This window comes from Aquarana catesbeiana, linkage group LG06 (assembly GCF_042186555.1).
Source record: "Aquarana catesbeiana isolate 2022-GZ linkage group LG06, ASM4218655v1, whole genome shotgun sequence".
NCBI classification, from domain to species: Eukaryota; Metazoa; Chordata; class Amphibia; order Anura; family Ranidae; genus Aquarana; species Aquarana catesbeiana.
The window spans coordinates 44,973,296-44,997,091 of NC_133329.1; the positions used below are offsets into that span (position 1 = coordinate 44,973,296).

Sequence of the window (23,796 nt, forward strand, 5' to 3'; positions counted from 1 at the left end):
TGGGGGTCTGCGGGCGGGGGGCTTATCAGAATCTGGAAGCCCCCTTTAACAAGGGGACCACCAGATCCCCCCCCTGTGTGAAATGGTAGGGGGGTACTTACCCCTACCATTTCACTAAAAAACTGCCAAAAATGTTAAAAATGACAAGAGACAGTTTTTGACAATTCCTTTATTTAAATGCTTCTTCTTTCTTCTATCCTCCTTCATCTTCTGGTTCTTCCTCCGGTGTTCTCGTCCAGCATCTCCTCCGCGGCGTCTCCTATCTTCTTCTCCTCGGGCCGCTCCGCACCCATGGCATGGGGGGAGGCTCCCGCTCTTCTCCATCTTCTTCTTCATCTTCTTCTCTTCTTTCTTCCTCTCTTCTTCATTTTCTTCTCCGGGCCGCTCCGCATTCATGCTGGCATGGAGGGAGGCTCCCGCTGTGTGACGGCGTCTCCTCGTCTGACGGTTCTTAAATAATGGGGGGCGGGACCACCCGGTGACCCCGCCCCCCTCTGATGCACGGGACATGACGGGACTTCCCTATGGAATTCCCCGTGACGTCACAGTGAAGTCCCGTCAAGTCAACATGCGTCAGAGGGGGGTGGGGTCACCGGGTGGCCCCGCCCCCCATTATTTAAGAACCGTCAGACGAAGAGACGCCGTCACACAGCGGGAGCCTCCCTCCATGCCAGCATGGGTGCAGAGCAGCCCGGAGAAGAAAATGAAGAAGAGAAGAAGGAAGAAGAGAAGAAGATGAAGAGAAGAGCGGGAGCCTCCCCCCATGCCATGGGTGTGGAGCGGCCCGAGGAGAAGAAGATAGAAGACGCCGCTGAGGAGATGCTGGACGAGAACGCCGGAGGAAGAACCAGAAGAACCAGAAGATGAAGGAAGATAGAAGAAAGAAGAAGCATTTAAATAAAGGAATTGTCAAAAACTGTCTCTTGTCATTTTTAACATTTTTGACAGTTTTTTAGTGAAATGGTAGGGGTAAGTACCCCCTTACCATTTCACACGGGGGGGGGGGCGGGATCTGGGGGTCCCCTTGTTAAAGGGGGCTTCCAGATTCTGATAAGCCCCCCGCCCGCAGACCCCCACAACCACCGGCCAGGGTTGTGGGGATGAGGCCCTTGTCCTCATCAACATGGGGACAAGGTGTTTTGGGGGGCTACCCCAAAGCACCCTCCCAATGTTGAGGGCATGTGGCCTGGTACAGTTCAGGAGGGGGGGGCGCACTCTCATCCCCCCTCTTTTCCGGCGGCCTGCCAGGTTGCGTGCTCGGATAAGGGCCTGGTATGGATTTTTAGGGGGACCCCACGCCTTTTTTTTTTTTTTTTGGCGTGGGGTTCCCCTTAAAATCCATACCAGACCTGAAGGGTCTGGTATGGCATTTAGGGGGACTCCCACATCATTTTTTTTTTTTTAATTTTGGTTCGGGGTTTCCCTGTGGAGAATTCCCATGCCATTTTTATCAATGAACTTCTATGTGTATTGTCGGAAATGCAATAGCCGCGGGTAGTTTTAAATGGGTTTTTTCCTTCCAAATGTCATTTTGCTGTCAGACTGTTCTAAACACGGGAAACATGCGCCCCTTTACAGGCATACTATAGACACCCCCCAGGTATGAAATTTAACTGGTTCCCGACCGGCGCACGTCGATGTACGTCGGCAGAATGGCACGGCTGGGCAAATGGGCGTACCTGTACGTCCATTTGAATTCCCCGCCGTGCCATCGCGTGCACGCCGCTGGCGGCGCGCGCGCGCCGGCCGGGAGCTCCGTGAGTCGGGTCGCGGGTCCCGCGGACTCGATCGCGGCGGGGATACCCGCGATCGCCTCACGGAGCGGATGAACGGGGAGATGCTGTTGTAAACAGCATCTCCCCGTTCTGCCTAGTGACAAGTGTCACTCGATCTCTGCTCCCTGTCATTGGAGCAGAGATCAGTGACGTCACACATACAGCCCATCCCCCTACAGTTAGTAATCACTCCCTAGGACACACTTAACCCCTCCCTGCCCCCTAATGGTTAACTCCTTCACTGCCAGTGTCGTTTACACAGTAATCAGTGCATTTTTAATTGCACTGATCGCTGTATAAATGACAATGGTCCCAAAAATGTGTCAAAAATGTCCGACATGTCCGCCATAACGTCGCAGTCACAATAAAAATCGCTGATCGCCGCCATTACTAGTAAAAAAAAAATTATTAATAAAAATGCCATAAAACTATCCCCAATTAGTAAACGCTATAACGTTTGCGCAAACCAATTATTAAACGCTTATTGCGATTTTTTTTTTTACCAAAAATATGTAGAAGAATACGATCGGCCTAAACTGAGGAAAAAAAATGTTTTTTTTATATATTTCTGGTGGATATTTATTATAGCAAAATGTAAATAATAATGCGTTTTTTTCAAAATTGTCGCTCTTATTTTGTTTATAGCGCAAAAAATAAAAATCGCAGAGGTGATCAAATACCACCAAAAGAAAGCTCTATTTGTGGGAAAAAAAGGACGTCAATTTTGTTTGGGAGCCTTATCGCACGACCGTGCAATTGTCAGTTAAAACAACGCAGTGCCGAATCGCAAAAAACGCTCTGGTCAGGAAGGGGGTAAAATCTTCCGGGGCTGAAGTGGTTAAAGGGATATTACACTTTTATTTGAATAAATAAGTGTTTCACCAGACCTGCAGAAACAGGCAACCAAACAGACCCAAAGTGAAGACATATATATATAAAAAAAAGAGGGAACATCAAAACATTAGAGTCCTCTCACGGTGATTATCAAGCTATATGGCTATTGCTAGTTTTAATAATTAAACTAAAACCAGAAAATGATCAAAGAAAAAACAAAGAATGAATATAAAGGAGGCTAAGAAATCGCATAATATAGGAGGATAAAAACTCACAAAATAATGCAAAGGTAAATTTAATCGATATCTTATTTCTAAAAAACAGTAGTCATATAGGAGGCACTACTGAAAGGAGAACAGGGATGTGCCATAGTAAAAGAGGCTAGAAAAATCGCATCATAATATAAAAACGAAATTGATCCAAATCTTTTTGTAAAGATTGGGTAGTCATATAAAATGCACTACTGTAAGAAGACCAAGCATATACCAGAGGTATAAGACACTTAAACAGCACAGGAGCTACATCAAACTGCCTGCAGAACCGCTGATAATAAATAAGGTCGACCATTAATCGCAGGTATCAATAATCGCTTATGAAGCAGTTGATATCTAAGTCAACGTTTAGTCCCCTTGGCGACGCCCTCTGTTTAAGTCAAGGATATGACAAAACGCGTCAGGACGTGGCTAACACGACGTAGGAAGTGACGTGTGCGCTCCACCTGAGTCATCCGCACAACCAGGAAGTATCCATTTTCTCCTGTGTAGCGGCGCTGACATCCTTTGGTGAAGTTGACACCTTTACAATTTCTGCCTGTTCGATTGATTGCTCACTTTTGATTTTATTTGATGTACGTATTTTATTGAAGGGGGGTTTTCTGTCTGTCTTTGTGGAAGGGATTCTGAGTCAATAAACAGGATTACGCTATGTGCACTTTTTCTCTGTTTTCTTTGATTCATTATGAGCCCTGAAAATCTGTGACCCTGCATATAGTGATGTTGACAACAAATTGCTGTTAAAGAGTGCTGACTCTGAATGCTTTATTGCTCCCCATTTCTGGTGAGTTTAACCCCCTAGGGGGAGAGTGTTTTTGTCACCGGGTGGATTTCGCAGTGATCGGTGGAAGGTGCATGTGGAGGACTGTTTTCATGATCACCTGTCAATTATCTAAACTACACCCTGAACTTTACATCACTACCCTATATAAGGGACTCTCTTCTAAGGGACTTTTGTGTTATATGAGTTTCCTTTCTATGTGTTGTTGGCCACATGTTTCAATTGCTCAACATTAGCGCTGTCTAGTGTGATAATTTAGTCCTAATAGGATCACTTTATAACACAGGTTTAACATTACACTTTTATTGTTTGACTTTAAGCATTATTAAAATCACTGCTCCTGAAAAAACGGCCGTTTTTAAAACTTTTTTTTGCATTGATCCATGTCCCCTGGGGCAGGACCCAGGTCCCCAAACACTTTTTAGGAAAATAGCTTGCATATAAGCCTTTAAAATTAGCACTTTTGATTATTCATGTTCGTGTCCCATAGACTTTAACGGTGTTCGCGTGTTCAAACAAACTTTTTTTCCTGTTCGCATGTTCTGGTGCGAACCGAACAGGGGGGTGTTCGGCTCATCCCTAATCTCCAGAATTCACCCCTTCCTGACTAATGACACCACAAAGCAACTTATTCATTATTTATTGACTATTTCTTGCCTTGACTACTGCAACTCTCTCCTTAATGGCCTACCCTTAAGCAGGCTATCCCCCCTTCAGTCTATTATGAATTCTGCTGCTAGACTAATACACCTCACTAATCGATCTGTGATTACCGCCCCTCTCTGCCAATCCCTTCACTGGCTTCCCCTCCCCCACCGTATAACATTCAAAATGCTAACCATAGCATACAAGGCCATTCACAACATCGCCCCCATCTACATCACCATCCTCATCTGCAGATATAAACTCATTTATTCAGGGAAGCCTATCCCACACCCACATATTTGTCCCTGAGCCACCCCAAACAAATCATTCTTTGCAGCTATTACCTTTTGTACCACCACCCCCTCCCTTTAGAATGTAAGCTCTGCGAGCCGGGCCCCCCTGTCCCTTTTGTATTGAACTGTACTGTAATTGTGTTGTCCCCCCCTCTACATTGTAAAGCGCTGTGTAAACTGTTGGCGCTATATAAATCATGTATAATAATAATAATAATAATAATAATGATGATGGGAAGTTCTGCTGACTTCTATCATCCAATCATCTGCAAGTAAAAATGCATTTTTTTTCCTTGCATGTTATTGGGTATTCTTTGTAAAGTGAAGCTTTACCTCATTTATTAATCTCTGGAGCAACTTGTAAAGTGCACAGTCTGTTTGCCTTAAAGTAGAACTAAAGGTACAACTTATTTTTCTTCATTTAGATCGTGTAAAGAAAGGTTCATAACTCCTGTCAGTTTTTTTTTTTTTCTATCTGTGTCCCATTGAGGAGATTTCTCTTCACTTTCTGTCCCATAGCCAAATAGGAAGTGAGAGGAAATCCCTGCAAATTAACCACTTCAGCCCAAGAAGATTTGGCTGCTCAATGACCGGCCATTTTTTGCGATACGGCACTGCGTGTGACACTGTCGTGTGACGTTGTACCCAAACAAAATTAACGTCCTTTTTTCCCCACAAATAGAGATTTCTTTTGGTGGTATTTGAAGAACAAAAGAGCGACAATTTTGAAAAAAAAGATACAATATTTTGTACTTTTTGCTGTAATAAATATCCCCAATTTTTTCTAAAAAAAACAGATTTTTTCCCTCAGTTTAGGCCGATTTGTATTCTTCTACATATTTTTGGAAAAAAAAATTACAATAAGAGTATATTGATTGGTTTGCGCAAAAGTTATAGCGTCTACAAAATAGGGGATAGATTTATGTCATTTTTATTTTTTTTTTTACAAGTAATGGTGGTGATCTGCAAATTTTATCGGGACTGCGAAATTATGGCGGATAAATTGGACACTTTTGACAGATTTTTGGGACCATTGACAATTACCGTATTTATCGGCATATAACACGCACTTTTTTCCCCGGAAAATCAGGGGGGAAATCGTGGGTGCGTGTTATAGGCTGATCCCCGCCGATTTTGTGTCATCGGAGCGATCGCGGCAATTGCCGCGGTCACCGCTGACATACACAGCCGTGGGTAGATTCAAATATGGCGCCGAGACTGCAGGGATTCGACGGAGCCGAGATACACATACCCAAGCGAGAACACTCGGGTATGTGTATCTCGGCTCCGACGAATCCCTGCAGTCTCGGCGCCATATTTGAATCTACCCACGGCTGTGTATGTCGGCGGCACAAAGCTGCACTGACATGGCTGGACTGGGGCAAACCTGCACTGACAAAGCTGCACTGACATGGCTGGACTGGGGCAAACCTGCACTGACAAAGCTGCACTGACATGGCTGGACTGGGGCAAACCTGCACTGACAAGGCTGCACTGACAAGGCTGCACTGACACTGAAAAGGCTGCAGATGGACACTGATAAGGCTGCATTGATGGGCATTTTAATGTAAGTTTTTTTTTCCTTAAACTTTCCTCCTAAAAGTTTTTTTTCCTTAAAATTCCCTCCTAAACTTGGGGTGCGTGTTATACACCGATAAATACGGTATACAGCAAGCAGTGCTATAAAAATGCACTGATTACTGTATAAATGTCACTGGCAGGGAAGGGGTTAACACTAGGGGGTGATCAAGGGGTTAACTGTGTTCCATGCTATGTGTTCTAACTGAAGGGGGGATGGGACTGACTAGAAGAGATGACAGATCGCTGTTCCTAGCTATTAGGAACTCACGATCTGCCTCTCCTCTCCTCACAGAACAGGGATTTGTGAGTTTACACGTTCCTGTTTTGGCTCTGGTGCCTGCGATCGCGCTTAAAGGGACCGATGTACAGCTACGACAGTTGGCGGGAATGTGCCGACCTGCCCAGTATAATGATGGCGGCTGGTCAGCAAGTGGTTAAAGGAATCCTTGGGGCCCCCCAGATCACCAGAAGCAGTGACCTCATTGAAATATTCCCCTCTATTACTGTTCTGGGGACAACCCAAAATTTGGGATTTTCTTTTACTTTCAGTGATAATGGTAAACAGGACAAATAGAGAGAATCTCCCTAACAGGGGCACAGACAGCAATAAAACCTGACAGGGGTTCTAATCCTTCTCTACTCTATCCAGTACTAAAACAAAAGTTTTCCTCTAGTTATACATTAAAGTGGAACTTCACTCTCTCAATCATCATTGTCTATTTTGAATCCTCAGGCTGCTAGTATTAGTAAATATATAGAGAATTATATCATATTTACTTATTTTAAACAATTTTTTACATTCCTTCAGTTGTTTCCTGGTTTCCATGTCTAGGAAATGATGTCATCAATCCCAGGAGTCTTCAGGAGAGGGGGAGGGGTTTTCTCAGCTAAGCAAACCATCCTGTCTGCATGCCTGAGCTAAGGGCAAATGGATTCCAGGATGTACTTGCTCTATGAATCATCTGCCCCTATTCAAGATGGCCACAGCCAGAAATGAGAGGGGGTGTTTTTCTAAAGGATTTCTCATCAAAATAAAGCATGGAGACATGGATGGATGGATGGATGGATGGATGGATGGATGGGGGAGTTTGCTTTGAATATTATAAATGAAATACATTTTGGTTTGTGGTGCTCAGATACAGTGCAGTTCCACTTTAAGTAAATCAACCCCAATGATTTCCATATTTAGGTTTCTATACATTACTGGTGAGAGAACTGATCCAAAAAGACAGAGACTACTCATAATTGGCAATTCTATATTTACATTCCTAAATACGGCATGTCTGGACCACGACTTCAAGTGATTGTAAACGATCACCTTGTAAAACAACCCATTCAGTTTAAAATAGAAATGGAAGGCAAAATATTTGTGTACAGAAATAAAAAACATTATAAATACCTTTTCCCCTCTTTTTCTAAGTGATCACATTCCCTCTGTTCTCATCTGCATAAGAGTTGGGGAGAGGAGAAGCAGCGGCACACTGATCTTCCCAGGGATAGGCTGTGTGTGTGGGGAGGGGGAGGGGGGTGTCAGGACAAGTCTGATCATTGGAGGAGAGCAGGCTGAGTTCCCAGCAGAGCTAGAGAACTGACCATGGTGTGCTCTCCTGCTTAGTGTGGTCAGTTTTTAATAGGAAAGCAGAGGGACTGTCAGGAACACCGGGGATTTCACACAAAGGAAGCAATACAAAGAGAACAGGAGACTCTCATACAAGTACATGGTACAGAAACCACATATCAGGAATATGAAATGTTGGGGTAACAGACATTTTAATTACCACATTCATTTATTTATTTATTTCCTTCTGTGAATTGACTTTGACCCGTTTTTGTGGTATTTTCTGATCGTTTTGAGTGTTTTGCGGTGAATATGGTAAATCGGCATAGTGAATTGACAATTTCAGGATCACATGTGATATTTAGGGGGAATTCGTCCGAACACCTAAATACCGCATGTGATGTACTTCAGTGAATGGAGTCCAGTGTGACTTTAGTGTTATATTATAATGGGTTTTGTTCCTAAATATTGGAAATATAAATAGATTTCTACATTCTTCTGCCAAAATATTGAATTGTAGACATCAAGGGAAAACAAATGATTATAAAAATGTTTATAAATTTATTTCACATTGACAGGAAAGGAGCACTTTGTGGACAGACATCAGAGGGAACTGATACAAAGGATCTCTCTGATAGATCCAATTCTGTATGATCTTATGACAAGGAGTCTGTTGACATCTGAACAGTGTGACACAATACGGGCCGAACAAACCACACAAGAGAAGATGAGATGGCTGTACTTTTATATCAGATGGTGGAGTAATACTGATAAGGATATTTTATACATCTTATTAAAGAAATATAACCCCTCAGTGATCGGAGACCTGGAAGAGCGAGGCAAGTCTCACCACTATTTCACTATTTTATGTTGCGTCTTGCAGCGTGCTCTGCGCCTAAATTTACCATGTTGCCAACAGCAACCAATCAGATTGAAAATGAAAGGAAGCCTAGGATTGGTTCTCTTGGTCATGTGATACTGTTTTCTGAAATTATTATTACAGTTTAATCATTTGTACCAACTGACATATCACACAAGGCCTGGTAAAGAGGAACTTTAGTCAGAAAATGAAGTCCTGCTAGATGACGTCATACCGGCCCCTTTTACAGGTATAGATTGTAAAACAATAAATATAAGTGTCTATACAGTACTGTGTAACATGCAGTAATACTCGGTCTCACCCTGCTGCACATGCTCAGTTGCTGTCTATTTTTAGGCACTGCTGAATATGTAGAGGCCGATCTGCTGACAGCCTTAAAATGGGATTAAACCCTCCTATCCTTTTTACAGCCAAGGAAGCTGCTTCTGTTTGATCTGTAACTGTCATGGTGCTGCACATGTGATCAGTTATGATACCGACCATTTGATGATTTGACAGTTTGGTTGAGGACACAAGCAAATGTGACAGTTACTAATCCCGGCATTCCAGGAATGTAACTGTTTTTTGAAACCATTAAATCAAAGGGTTTATGATTTACTGCTGCTCAGGGACTCTGGGCTTCAGCAAAATGGCCGCCTCCACTAAGAAGAAACAGGAGCAATGTTGGAGGCAATTTAAAGCAAACACTCATTATGGTTGCATAATTATTAATGTGGAATGTATGTTCCTTGCTAAAGAACATTATATTTTATCATGTTGTTATGGGTAAAGTTCCACTTTAAGTCACTTGTAGAAATGATTTCTCTTCAAACAGGACATTTGCTGTTGTGATTGAGATCCATTTCTCTCTCTGGCTACAAGATTTACTTACTTTGACTTATAGGCAGGGGAGGATTAGGAAACTTTGACTCTGGGAACAATTCAAACAACGATCCCCTTTCATGGTATGGACAGATTTCTGTGGGATAAGGAAAGTGTACCATGTGAAGAGTGACCTAGTCCTACATTGATTGGTGGGCATTGTGAAATGTTCCCATAGGACGTAGTTTATTGTGAAAGAACTCATCTCTTCTCCAGCATTGACTTACTTTGTGGCTCTCAGCATTTAGTCATATGATAGTTCAGAGCTGCAAAAAGATATCAGAGACCTCCCTGATATTCTGACAGGTAAAGATTCAATAATTACTGATAGGGATATTGGCTATTAGGGAACTGCCTCACTTTTACAGCCCCATTATAGGAGCAAAATATGTCAAGTTTTTATCTTCTTACTTGAATTGGTAGTAAACACAGCTGGGACATTTGTACCTTCAGGTATGCTTATAATAAAGCTTACCTGTAGATACAAGGAATATCTCCTAAATGTGCACCGTTTAGGAGATAATCTCTGTTTCTGCAGCCGGTAACGTCACCAGCGAATGCGCTCTGAAGGGACGGCATATTTGTGCCAACCCTTCAGAGCTCTGTGCCCTGCCATGACTCCCACCCGCATGCACGGGAGTGATGTCATTGCAACTCGGCCATTCAGACGGCCAGAGGGAAGACCATGTGAAGATGGAAACCCTGTCATGTCAGTGGTGACAGCAGACCGCTGGAGGACTTCATTCTAAGGTAAGTATATCACAATGAAAAACCAATCAGTGCAGCGTTATGAAAGAAACCGTTAATCTAGTACATATGATCCTATTCATAAAACCATGTGCATAAGATCCTCAAAAATATATAGAAACAGAAAATAGCAAATATAAGTGTGTAATCAATCACTAAAACAAAAGTACATTATTAAATATACATGATATCAAGTCTGTGGTAGTGAGCCCCTGTAGATCGCCAACTCGGGGTTCCCCAGGGCGTGGGGTCTTTTCACATGTGCTGCATCATGGCAGTTGTGGATTAAACAGAGGCCAAGATGGCAGCTTCCTTGGCTGAAAATGATAGGAGGGTTTACTTCCACTTTAATGCATAGAATGCGTTAGGATAAAACACCTTCTGCCTTTACAACTCCTTTAATCTCAGGGCCCTTGGATGGTTTGACAGTTTGGTTGAGAGCACAACCAATTGGACTGTTACATTTCCGGCACGTGTTTTATGGATGGGTTTACTTCCACTTTAAGATAAAAAGCCTTCTATGTGCAGCAGCCCTCAGCCCCCCTAATACTTACCTGAGCCCATCTCTAACCAGCGATGTTAGAGGAGTGTCTCGGCTGCCCGAGACTTCTCTCCTCATTGGCTGAGACGGCAGTGTGGCGCCATTGGCTCCTGCTGCTATCAATCAAATTCAGTGAGCCAATGAGAGAGAGAGGGCGGGGCCAAGTTGCGGCTCCATGTCTGAATGGACACAGGGAGCTGTGATTTTGGCTCAGGTGCCCCCATAGCAAGCTGCTTCCTGTGGGGGCACTCAACAGGAGGAAATGGCCAGGAGTGCTGAAGAGGGACTCGGGCCACTCTGTGCAAAACCAAATCTACAGAGCAGGTAAGTTTAACATGTTTGCTATTTGAAAAAAAAAAAACACACAAGACTTTACAATCACTGTAAGTGGCACAGACTTCATTAGTTTAGGGCGTGGATAAGAAATAAAAGGTCCCATGTCCAGATCCACACATTCTGGGATCTTATTTATTCCAGTTATACAAACCATCTCATGTAACCTGCAATACTTTCTCCTATTGATCTCTATGAGGAGGTATTTTCCAGGTCACAAGGATTAGCATATGATTGGACTATCACAGCTTTCACGGGGTCTAACAATGTGTAAAATTCAGTGAACTCTCGGACTTTGCCATGGCTTGGTGCAATTGTTGATCATGGGTTAATCTCATAGTTACTGCTTCCTTGCATGACAAAATAATGTAAATTACACCATATAAATAGCGCACACATACACAAAAAAGGTTGCTTTTCAAATCTCGCAAGGCTACCTAAAAACACCCGCTCTTAATAAGTAAATATGAGATTTTGAGAAGTGGGAATTATCTTTTATTTTATGAACAGTGTAGGACACACTGAAAATGGGGTACTTTGACTTACATGTCTATTAGACATCCCCAAAAAGACTTGCAGCTGTAATTGCAGTGAAAGGTGGTTCCAGAAAGTATTGACTCAGGGGGGCGCTATACAAATGCCCCCCACACTTTTCACATATTTATTTGTAAAAAATTTTGAAAACTATTTATCATTTTCCTTCCACTTCACAACTATGTGCCACTTTGTGTTGGTCTATATATACATATATACACTGTATATATATCACGCCAATACATTAAATCCAGAGAAATGCGAATATAGTGACTAAATTTATATGAGCAATATTAAAAAAACAAACAAATCATATGTAAAACTGTCCATGCAAATAAAAATATATTGTGAATCCAAAAAGTAGAAGAAACATAGAAAAAAATGTAATATATACCGGTAAATATTTAGTGCATCCAAAGCGGGCCATGGCCTGGGGGTTGGGGACCCCTGCCATACACCATACGGTGATTGTACAACTCCCAATTAGTGAATCTCTTCTCCAAAAAGTGATGTTATGACAAACACCTCCGTACTCTTCTCCCCAACTCAAGGGTGTCCTCCCACCATCTGAATAGGACCTTGTTATGCTAAAGGAGGTCACAAGCGCTGATATTAATAATATAAGGGGGTACTGTTCTACATAACCTGTCTGTCCCCCGACCGATATGGGTTTTTCTCTGGCCGATATTTAGAAATTGCGGTGGCCGATGGCCGATATATGATGGAGACTTTTTTGGGCCTATATAGTAGGCCGATTTTTTTTTTTTTTTCCCTTCATCTCATAAAATCTAACAGTTAGACCCCTTTCACACTGGGGCATTTTTCAGGCGCTTTTGGGCTAAAAATAGCTCCTGTAAAGTGCCTGCAAAATGACTCCCCTGCAGTCTCAGTGTGATATCCCGAGTGCTTTCACACTGAGGTGATGCCCTGGCAGGATGTTAAAAAAAAAGTCCTGCAAGCGGCATCTTTGGAGCGGTGTATACCGCTGCTCCACCACTCCTGCCCATTGAAATGAATGCGCACCGCTGCCGAAGTGCCTGCAAACCGTTTCGGCAGCATCACTTCAGGGGCGCATTTAACCCCTTCCTCGGCCGCTAGCTGGGTTATAAGCGCCCCGCTAGCAGCCGAATAGCGCCGCTAAAATGACGGTAAAGCGCCGCTAAAACTAACAGCGTTTTACCATCAACGCATGCCTGCTCCAGTGTGGAAGCAGCCTTAAGTAATAAGTGATACAGAAAATTTTTTACATTTAAACATTTATTAAACAAAACAAACCTCCAATCAGTTCACTTGTATGTAGAATTTAGATTTAAAAAAAAAACTATATCTTAAATATTAAATACACAAAAACAGGTAATCAAAACTTTTGGACGAAAAAAAATGGGCTAAATTTACTGCTTAATTTTTTTTTTTTTTTTTTCATTAGTGTATTTTAAAAAAAAAATTACATTTGAAAGACCGCTGCGCAAATACCGTGTGACAAAAAATATTGCAACAACTGCTATTTTATTGCCTAGGGTCTCTGCTAAAAAAAAATATATATAATGTTTGGGGGTTCTAAGTGATTTTTTAGCAGAAAATACAGGATTTTTACTTGTAAGCAACAAGTGTCAGAAAAGATTTAGTCTTTAAATGGTTAAACTGAGAGCTTCTCCACACAGAGTTCAGTCTATTGATAAAAGAACCTGAAGAGCAGATAACTTCAGGCAACTTGCATTGACTTCTGTTTTTTATCAGCACAATCGGCCAATGCCAATTAAGTAAAAAAAGCCAAATATCGGCCGATATATCGGTCGACCTCTAGTGGAGTATATGTATATATGTATGTATATATATATATATATATATATATATATATATATATATATATATATATATATATATATATATATATATATATATATATATATATAATTTGCAGTATTATGCACTTCTTGGCATCCTTTTAGTTTATGTATTATTAGATTAACGGTCCTATTGAATGTTATAATTTATGATTGGGTAGTGCTACATCACTTTTAGGATTATATATTATATTGCATTAGCACATATTGGTAAGTGCAGTTTTGATGTTGGCAGCTTCCGTTTTATTTATTTGTATTTTACATGTATGTATTTTTTATGAGGTGTATCAGAGGTGTTATTGAGGTGGATTAGTGCAGAAGGTTTTATTTATTATAACCAAAATAACCACAAGATGGCAGTATATATTACCCAACTATACAAAGACCAAATAAACAATGGTAAGGAAATGAAGTGAAATGTAAATTCTCATAATAAAGTGTACCTGCACAAAGAAGTAAAATAGTTTAAACCTTAGAAATCTGCCAACTCACTAAGTCAGTGCGCTCCCTGCAGCAGATATATAATACAAAAGAACAACAATGACTGGAATATCAGTCACAGGGAAGCTGCTTTCTCAGGACACAGGAGGTGTATCATAAGCAACTCCATGAAATCAAGAAAATACAAAATATCTTTATAGATGTCAAATATTGAATGAGAATAGTATAAAAAATGATACACATATACAAATACCTTTCTTCTACAACTTTGTCTTTTTTATTGGTGGAAGAAGGGTGTTTATATATGTGTGTGTGAGATTTTTATACTATTCTCATTTAATATTTGACAATTAGAAAGATATTTTGTATTTACCTAAAGTTTAACTAAAGGAAAAAAACGTTATTTTAGTTTTGGATAAAGTGAAGAGGTATTAGAACACCTATTAGTTTTTTACTGCTGTCTGTCCCCATTAGGGAGATTCCTCCTCTCTATTTGTCCTGTTTACCGTGAAAGTAAAAGAAAATCCCAAATTTTAAGTTGTCCCCAGAAAAGTTATAGAGGGGAATGTTTGACCATTCTTCCAGAAGCACATTTGTGAGGTCAGGCACTGATGTTGGACGAGGTTGGACTGGTGTTCAGTCATGTTGGAACAGGAAGGGGCCATCCCCAAACTGTTCCCAAAAAGTTGGGAGCATGAAATTGTCCAAAATGTCTTGGTATGCTGACGCCTTAAGAGTTCCCTTCACTGGAAATTAGGGGCCAAGCCCAACCCCTGAAAAACAACCCCACACCATAATCCTCCCTCCACCAAATGATTTGTACCAGTGCACAAAGCAAGGTCCATAAAGACATGGATGAGCGAGTTTGGGGTGAATGAACTTGATTGGCCTGCACAGAGTCCTGATCTCAATCTGATAAAACACCTTTGGGATGAATTAGAGCAAAGAGCCAGGCCTTCTCATCCAACATCAGTACCTGACCTCACAAATGCGCTTCTGGAAGAATGGTCAAACATTCCCATAGACACCCTCCTAAACCTTGTGGACAGCCTTCCCAGAAGAGTTGAAGTTGTTATATCTGCAAAGGGCGGAGCCAACTCAATATTGAACCCTACGGACTAAGACTGGGATGCCATTAACTACTTCCATACAGGGCATTTTCACCCCCTTCCTGCCCAAGCCAATTTTCAGCTTTCAGCGCTGTCGCACTTTGAATAACAATTGCGCGGTCATACTACACTGTACCCAACTGAAATTTTTATCATTTTTTCCCCACTAATAGAGCTTTCTTTTGGTGGTATTTGATCACCTCTGCGGTTTTTATTTCTTGTGCTATAAACAAAACAAGAGTGACAAGTTTGAAAAAACACAATATTTTTTACTTTTTGCTATAATAAGTATCCAAATTTTTTTTTTTAAAAAACAAATTTTTTCCTCATTTTAGGCCGATATGTATTCTTCTACATATTTTTGGTAAAAAATATCGCAATAAGCGTATATTTATTGGTTTGCGCAAAAGTTATAGCGTCTACAAAATAAGGGGATAGATTTATAGCATTTTTATTATTATTTTTTTTTTACTAGTAATGGCGGCGATCTGCGATTTTTATTGTGACTGCGATATTGCGGCGGACACTTCGGACAATTTTGACACATTTTTGGGACCATTCACATTTATACAGCGATCTGTGCTATAAGAATGCATTGATTACTGTATAAATGTGACTGACAATGAAGTAGTTAACCAACGAGGGGGCGCTGTAGGGGTTAATGTGTTGCTAGGCAGTGATTCTAACTGTGTGGGGAGGGGATTCACAAGGGGAGGAGACCGATCGGTGTTCCTCTGTACAAGGAACACACCATCGGTCTCCTCCCATCTGACAGGATGTAGATCTGTGTGTTTACACACACAGATCCACGGTCCTGCTCGGTTACCGGGCAATCGCGGGTGCCCGGCGGACATCGTGGCCGCCGGGCACGCGCACCGGGACCCGAGCGATGCGGCGGGTGCGCACGTGCGCCGCCGGCGACACGCGCGCGCCCCCTGGGCTGCCTGGAAGGCTGCGCCGTCATATGACGTCGGCCCAGGATAACAGGTGCACCGTTGACGGCGGGCGGGCAGCAAGTGGTTAAAGTTCATATGCTTGTAAAGGCAGGCGTCCCAATACTTTTGGTAATATAGTGTATGTTCTAACAAGGGAGAAGTCCATTGTGATTTGTATGTACATTGTATTAAGTTTACAGTGATTGGGAGGGTTGCAGTAAATGATGGATATTCTTGTATTTTCACAAAAAAGTCTCTAAAAATGTGGCGAAATGACAGGAAAAAAATTGATATATTTCACTACATGTAATGAGGTGGAAAATGCAGTTTTTTTTCCTTGCATGTGATTGGGTATTCTTTGTAAATTGAAGCTTTACCTCATTTATTAATCTCTGGAGCAACTTGTAAAGTGCACAGTCTGTTTGCCTTAACCACTTGCCGACAGCCTAACGCAGATATACTGCGGCAGAATGGCACAGGCAGGCATAATCACGTACCCATACCCGGTGCCAGCGGCGGTCGGCATTTCACTGGGAGCGTTGGGAGGCGAGGGGGAGACCATCCGATCGTGGCCCCCCCCTCGCGATCGCTCCCAGCCAATGGGAATCCTCCCCTGCCTGTGTGTAGTTTCACACAGGCAGAGGATGTGATGTCATCTCTCCTCGGCTTGGCAGTTTCCGTTCCAGCGCCGAGGAGAGAAGACATGTGAGTGCACAAAACACACACAACACAGTAGAACATGCCAGGCATACTTTACACCCCCGACCCCCCCCCGATCGCCCCCCGATCCCCCCCCAATCACCCCCCCCCTCCATGTCACAAACTGACACCAAGCAGTATTTTTTTTTTTTCTGATTACTGTATTGGTGTCAGTTTGTGACAGTTAGTGTGTTAGGGCAGTGAGTGTTAGGCCCCCTTTAGGTCTAGGGTACCCCCCTAATAAAGTTTTAACCCCTTGATCACCCCCTGTCACCAGTGTCGTTAAGCGATCATTTTTCTGATCGCTGTATTAGTGTCGCTGGTGACGCTAGTTAGGGGCGTAAATATTTAGGTTCGCCGTCAGCGTTTCATAGCGTCAGGGACCCCCATATACTATCTAATAAAGGTTTTAACCCCTTGATTGCCCCCTAGTTAACCCTTTCACCCCTGATCACCGTATAACCGTTGCGGGTGACGCTGGTTAGTTTGTTTATTTTTTATAGTGTCAGGGCACCCGCCGTTTATTACCGAATAAAGGTTTAGCCCCCTGATCGCCCGGCGGTGATATGCGTCGCCCCAGGCAGCGTCAGATTAGCGCCAGTACCGCTAACACCCACGCACGCAGCATACGCCTCCCTTAGTGGTATAGTATCTGAACGGATCAATATCTGATCTGATCAGATCTATACTAGCGTCCCCAGCAGTTTAGGGTTCCCAAAAACGCAGTGTTAGCGGGATCAGCCCAGATACCTGCTAGCACCTGCATTTTGCCCCTCCGCCCGGCCCAGCCCACCCAAGTGCAGTATCGATCGATCACTGACACTTACAAAACACTAAACGCATAACTGCAGCGTTCGCAGAGTCAGGCCTGATCCCTGCGATCGCTAACAGTTTTTTTGGTAGCATTTTGGTGAACTGGCAAGCACCAGCGGCCTAGTACACCCCGGTCGTAGTCAAACCAGCACTGCAGCAACACTTGGTAATGTGGCGAGTCCCATAAGTGCAGTTCAAGCTGGTGAGGTGACAAGCACAAGTAGTGTCCCGCTGCCACCAAGAAGACAAACACAGGCCCGTCGTGCCCATAGTGCCCTTCCTGCTGCATTCGCCAATCCTAATTGGGAACCCACCACTTCTGCAGCGCCCGTACTTCCCCCATTCACATCCCCAACCAAATGCAGTCGGCTGCATGAGAGGCATTTTCTTTATGTCCTCCCGAGTACCCCTACCCAACGAACCCCCCCAAAAAAGATGTTGTGTCTGCAGCAAGCGCGGATATAGGCGTGACACCCGCTATTATTGTCCCTCCTGTCCTGACAATCCTGGTCTTTGCATTGGTGAATGTTTTGAACGCTACCATGCACTAGTTGAGTATTAGCGTAGGGTACAGCATTTCACAGACTAGGACACACTTTCTCAGGGTCTCCCAAGATGCCATCGCATTTTGAGAGACCCGAACCTGGAACCGGTTACAGTTATAAAAGTTAGTTACAAAAAAAAGTGTAAAAAAAAAAAAAAAACATACAAAAATATAAAATAAAAAAAATAGTTGTCGTTTTATTGTTCTCTCTCTCTCTATTCTCTCTCTGTTGTTCTGCTCTTTTTTACTGTATTCTATTCTGCAATGTTTTATTGTTTTTATGTTTTATCATGTTTGCTTTTCAGGTATGCAATTTTTTATACTGTACCGTTTACTGTGCTTTATTGTTAACCATTTTTTTGTCTTCAGGTACGCCATTCACAACTTTGAGTGGTTATACCAGAATGATGCCTGCAGGTTTAGGTATCATCTTGGTATCATTCTTTTCAGCCAGCGGTCGGCTTTCATGTAAAAGCAATCCTAGCAGCTAATTAGCCTCTAGACTGCTTTTACAAGCAGTGGGAGGGAATGCCCCCCCCAACGTCTTCCGTGTTTTTCTCTGGCTCTCCTGTCTCAACAGGGAACCTGAAAATGCAGCCGGTGATTCAGCCAACTGACCATAGAGCTGATCAGAGACCAGAGTGGCTCCAAACATCTCTATGGCCTAAGAAACCGGAAGCTACGAGCATTTTATGACTTAGATTTCGCCAGATGTAAACAGCGCCATTGGGAAATTGGGAAAGCATTTTATCACACCGATCTTGGTGTGGTCAGATGCTTTGAGGGCAGAGGAGAGATCTAGGGTCTAATAGACCCCAATTTTTTCAAAAAAGAGTACCTGTCACTACCTATTGCTATCATAGGGGATATTTACATTCCCCGAGATAACAATAAAAATGATTAAAAAAAAAAAAATGAAAGGAACAGTTTAAAAATAAGATAAAAAAAAATAATAATAATAAAGGAAAAAAAAAAAAAAAAGTACCCCTGTCCCCCCTGCTCTCGCGCTAAGGCGAACGCAAGCGTCGGTCTGGCGTCAAATGTAAACGGCAATTGCACCATGCATGTGAGGTATCACCACGAAGGTCAGATCGAGGGCAGTAATTTTAGCAGTAGACCTCCTCTGTAAATATAAAGTGGTAACCTGTAAAGGCTTTTAAAGGCTTTTAAAAATGTATTTAGTTTGTCGCCACTGCACGTTTGTGCGCAATTTTAAAGCATGTCATGTTTGGTATCCATCTCAGCCTAAGATCATCTTTTTTATTTCATCAAACATTTGGGCAATATAGTGTGTTTTAGTGCATTAAAATTTAAAAAAGTGTGTTTTTTCCCCAAAAAATGCGTTTGAAAAATCGCTGCGCAAATACTGTGTGAAAAAAAAAATGAAACACCCACCATTTTAATCTGTAGGGCATTTGCTTTAAAAAAATATATAATGTTTGGGGGTTCAAAGTAATTTTCTTGCAAAAAAAAAAAAATTTTTTATGTAATCAAAAAGTGTCAGAAAGGGCTTTGTCTTCAAGTGGTTAGAAGAGTGGGTGATGTGTGACATAAGCTTCTAAATGTTGTGCATAAAATGCCAGGACAGTTCAAAACCCCCCCAAATGACCCCATTTTGAAAATTAGACACCCCAAGCTATTTGCTGAGAGGCATGTCGAGTCCATGGAATATTTTATATTGCGACACAAGTTGCGGGAAAGAGACAATTTTTTTTTTTTTTTGCGCAAAGTTGTCACTAAATGATATATTGCTCAAACATGCCATGAAAATATGTGAAATTACACCCCAAAATACATTCTGCTGCTTCTCCTGAGTACGGGGATACCACATGTGTGAGACTTTTTGGGAGCCTAGCCGCGTACGGGACCCCGAAAACCAATCACCGCCTTCAGGCTTTCTAAGGGCGTGAATTTTTGATTTCACTCTTCACTGCCTATCACAGTTTCGGAGGCCATGGAATGCCCAGATGGCACAACCCCCCCCCCCCAAATGACCCCATTTTGGAAAATAGACACCCAAAGCTATTTGCTGAGAGGTATAGTGAGTATTTTGCAGACCTCACTTTTTGTCACAAAGTTTTGAAAATTGAAAAAAGAAAAAAAAAATGTTTTTTCTCATCTTTATTTTCAAAAACAAATGAGAGCTGCAAAATACTCACCATGCCTCTCAGCAAATAGCTTGGGGTGTCTACTTTCCAAAATGGGGTCATTTGGGGGGGTTTTTATGCCATCTGGGCATTTTATGGCCTTCAAAACTGTGATAGGTAGTGAGGAGTAAAATCAAAAATTTACACCCTTAGAAATCCTGAAGGCAGTGATTGGTTTTCGGGGCCCCGTACGCGGCTAGGCTCCCAAAAAGTCACACACATGTGGTATCCCCATACTCAGGAGAAGCAGCTGAATGTATTTTGGGGTGCAATTCCACATATGCCCATGGCCTGTGTGAGCAATATATCATTTAGTGACGACTTTTTGTAATTTTTTTTTTTTTTTTTTGGTCATTATTCAATCACTTGGGACAAAAAAAATGAATATTCAATGGGCTCAACATGCCTCTCAGCAATTTTCTTGGGGTGTCTACTTTCCAAAATGGGGTCATTTGGGGGGGGTTTGTACTGCCCTGCCATTTTAGCACCTCAAGAAATGACATAGGCAGTCATAAATGAAAGGCTGTGTAAATTCCAGAAAATGTACCCTAGTTTGTAGGCGCTATAACTTGCGCAAACCAATAAATATACGCTTATTGACATTTTTTTTACCAAAGACATGTGGCCGAATACATTTTGGCCTAAATGTATGACTAATATTGAGTTTATTGGATTTTTTTTAGAACAAAATGTAGAAAATATCATTTTTTTTCAAAATTTTTGGTCTTTTTCCGTGTATAGCGCAAAAAATAAAAACGGCAGAGGTGATCAAATACCATCAAAAGAAAGCTCTATTTGTGGGAAGAAAAGGACGCAAATTTTGTTTGGGTACAGCATTGTATGACCGCGCAATTAGCAGTTAAAGCGACGCAGTGCCGAATTGTAAAAAGTGCTCTGGTCAGGAAGGGGGTAAAACCTTCCGGGGCTGAAGTGGTTAAAGTAGAACTATAGGCACAACTTATTTTTCTTCATTTAGATCGAGTAAAGAAAGGTTCATAACGCCCGTCAGTTTTTTTCCATCTGTGTCCCATTGAGGAGATTTCTCTTCACTTCCTGTCCCATAGCCAAACAGGAAGTGAGAGGAAATCCCTGCAAATTAACCACTTCAGCCCCGGAAGATTTGGCTGCTCAATGACCGGCCATTTTTTGCGATACGGCACTGCGTCGCTTTACCTGACACTGTCGTGTGACGCTGTACCCAAACAAAATTAACGTCCTTTTCCCCCACAAATAGAGATTTCTTTTGGTGGTATTTGATCATCTCTGCGGTTTTTATTTTTTGCGCTATAAACAAAAGAAGAGCAACAATTTAAAAAAAAAAAATACAATATTTTCTACTTTTTGCTATAATAAATATCCCCAATTTTTTCTAAAAAAAACGAATTCTCTCCTCAGTTTAGGCCGATTTGTATTCTTCTACATATTTTTGGTGAAAAAAAAAAAAAATCGCAATAAGTGTATATTGATTGGTTTGCGCAAAGGTTATAGTGTCTACAATATAGGGGATAGATTTATGTCATTTTTATTATTATTTTTACTAGTAATGGCGGCGATCTGCAGATTTTATCGGGACTGCCACATTATGTCAGACAAATTGAACACACTTTTGGGACTACTGACATTTATACAGCGATCAGTGCTATAAAAATGCACTGATTACTGTATAAATGTCACTGGCAGGGAAGGGGTTAACATTAGGGGGCAATCAAGGGGTTAACTGTGTTTCCTGTGTGTGTTCTAACTGTGGGGGATGGGACTGACTAGAGGAGATGACAGATCGCTGTTCCTAGCTATTAGGAACTCACGATCTGTCTCTCCTCTCCTCACAGAACAGGGATTTGTGAGTTTACACGTTCCTGTTCTGCCTCTTGTGCCCGCGATCGCGCTTAAAGGGACCGATGTACAGCTACGATGGTTGGCGGGAATGTGCCGACCTGCCCAATATAATGATGGCGGCTGGTCAGCAAGTGGTTAAAGGAATCCTTGGGGCCCCCCAGATCACCAGAAGCAGTGACCTCATTGAAATATTCCCCTCTATTACTGTTCTGGGGACAACCCAAAATTGGGATTTTCTTTTACTTACAGTGATAATGGTAAACAGGACAAATAGAGAGAATCTCCCTAACAGGGGCACAGACAGCAATAAAACCTGACAGGGGTTCTAATCCTTCTCTACTCTATCCAGTACTAAAAAAAAAGTTTTCCTCTAGTTATACATTAAAGTGGAACTTCTCTCTCTCAATCATCATTGTCTATTTTGAATCCTCAGGCTGCTAGTATTAGTAAATAGATAGAGAATTATATCATATTTACTTGTTTTAAACCATTTTTTACATCTCTTCAGTTGTTTCCTGGTTTCCATATCTAGGCAAATGATGTCATCAATCCCAGGAGTCTTCAGGAGAGGGGGAGGGGTTTTCTCAGCTAAGCACACCATCCTGCATGCCTTAGCTAAGGGCAGATGGATTCCAGGATGTACTTGCTCTATGAATCATCTGCCCTTATTCAAGATGGCCATGGCCAGAATTGAGAGGGGGGTGTTTTTCTAAAGGATTTCTCATCAAAATAAAGCATGGAGACATGGATGGATGGATGGATGGATGGATGGATGGGGGAATTTGCTTTGAATATTATAAATGAAATAAATAGTGTTTTTGGTTTGTGGTGCTCAGATACAGTGCAGTTCCACTTTAAGTAAATCAACTCCAATGATTTCCATATTTAGGTTTCTATACATTACTGGTGAGAGAACTGATCCAAAAAGTCAGAGACTACTCATAATTGGTAATTCTATATTTACATTCCTAAATACGGCATGTCTGGACCACGACTTCAAGTGATTGTAAACGATCACCTTGTAAAACAACCCATTCAGTTTAAAATAGAAATGGAAGGCAAAATATTTGTGTACAGAAATAAAAAAACATTATAAATACCTTTTCCCCTCTTTTTCTAAGTGATCTCATTCCCTCTGTTCTCAGCTGCATAAGAGTTGGGGGGAGGAGAAGCAGCGGCACACTGATCTTCCCAGTGAATGGCTGTGTGTGTGTGGGGGTTGGTTGTTAGGACAAGTCTGATCATTGGAGGAGAGCAGGCTGAGTTCCCAGCAGAGCTAGAGAACTGACCATGGTGTGCTCTCCTGCTTAGTGTGGTCAGTTTTTATTAGGAAAGCAGATGGACTGTCAGGAACACCGGGGATTTCACATAAAGGAAGCAAAACAAAGAGAATGGGAGACTTTCTCATACAAGTACATGGTACAGCAACCACAGATCAGGAATATGAAATGTTGGGGTAAAAGACATTTTAATTACCACATTCATTTATTTCCTTCTGTGAATTGACTTTGACCTATTTTTGGGGTATTTTCCGAGCGTTTTGAGTGTTTTGCGGTGAATATAGTAAAGCAGCATAGTGAATTGACAATTTCAGGATCACATGTGATATTTGGGGGGAATTCGTCCGAACACCTAAATACCGCATGTGATGTACTTCAGTGAATGGAGTCCAGTGTGACTTTAGTGTTATATTATAATGGGTTTTGTGCCTAAATATTGGAAATAAAAATAGATTTCTACATTCTTCTGCCAAAATATTGAATTGTAGACATCAAGGGAAAACAAATGATTAT

The 23,796-nt window shown here is 41.9% G+C and overlaps 1 protein-coding gene across 1 annotated transcript in view; it reads left to right on the forward strand.

Moving 5' to 3' along the window:
• Positions 1-23,796, forward strand: part of LOC141147952 (uncharacterized) — a 92,615-nt gene that overhangs the window by 68,385 nt on the left and 434 nt on the right. Inside the window, exon 5 of the mRNA XM_073635111.1 lies at positions 8,318-8,578. Coding sequence (XP_073491212.1) covers positions 8,318-8,578 — 261 coding nt within the window. The remainder of the gene's footprint in view (positions 1-8,317; positions 8,579-23,796) is intronic.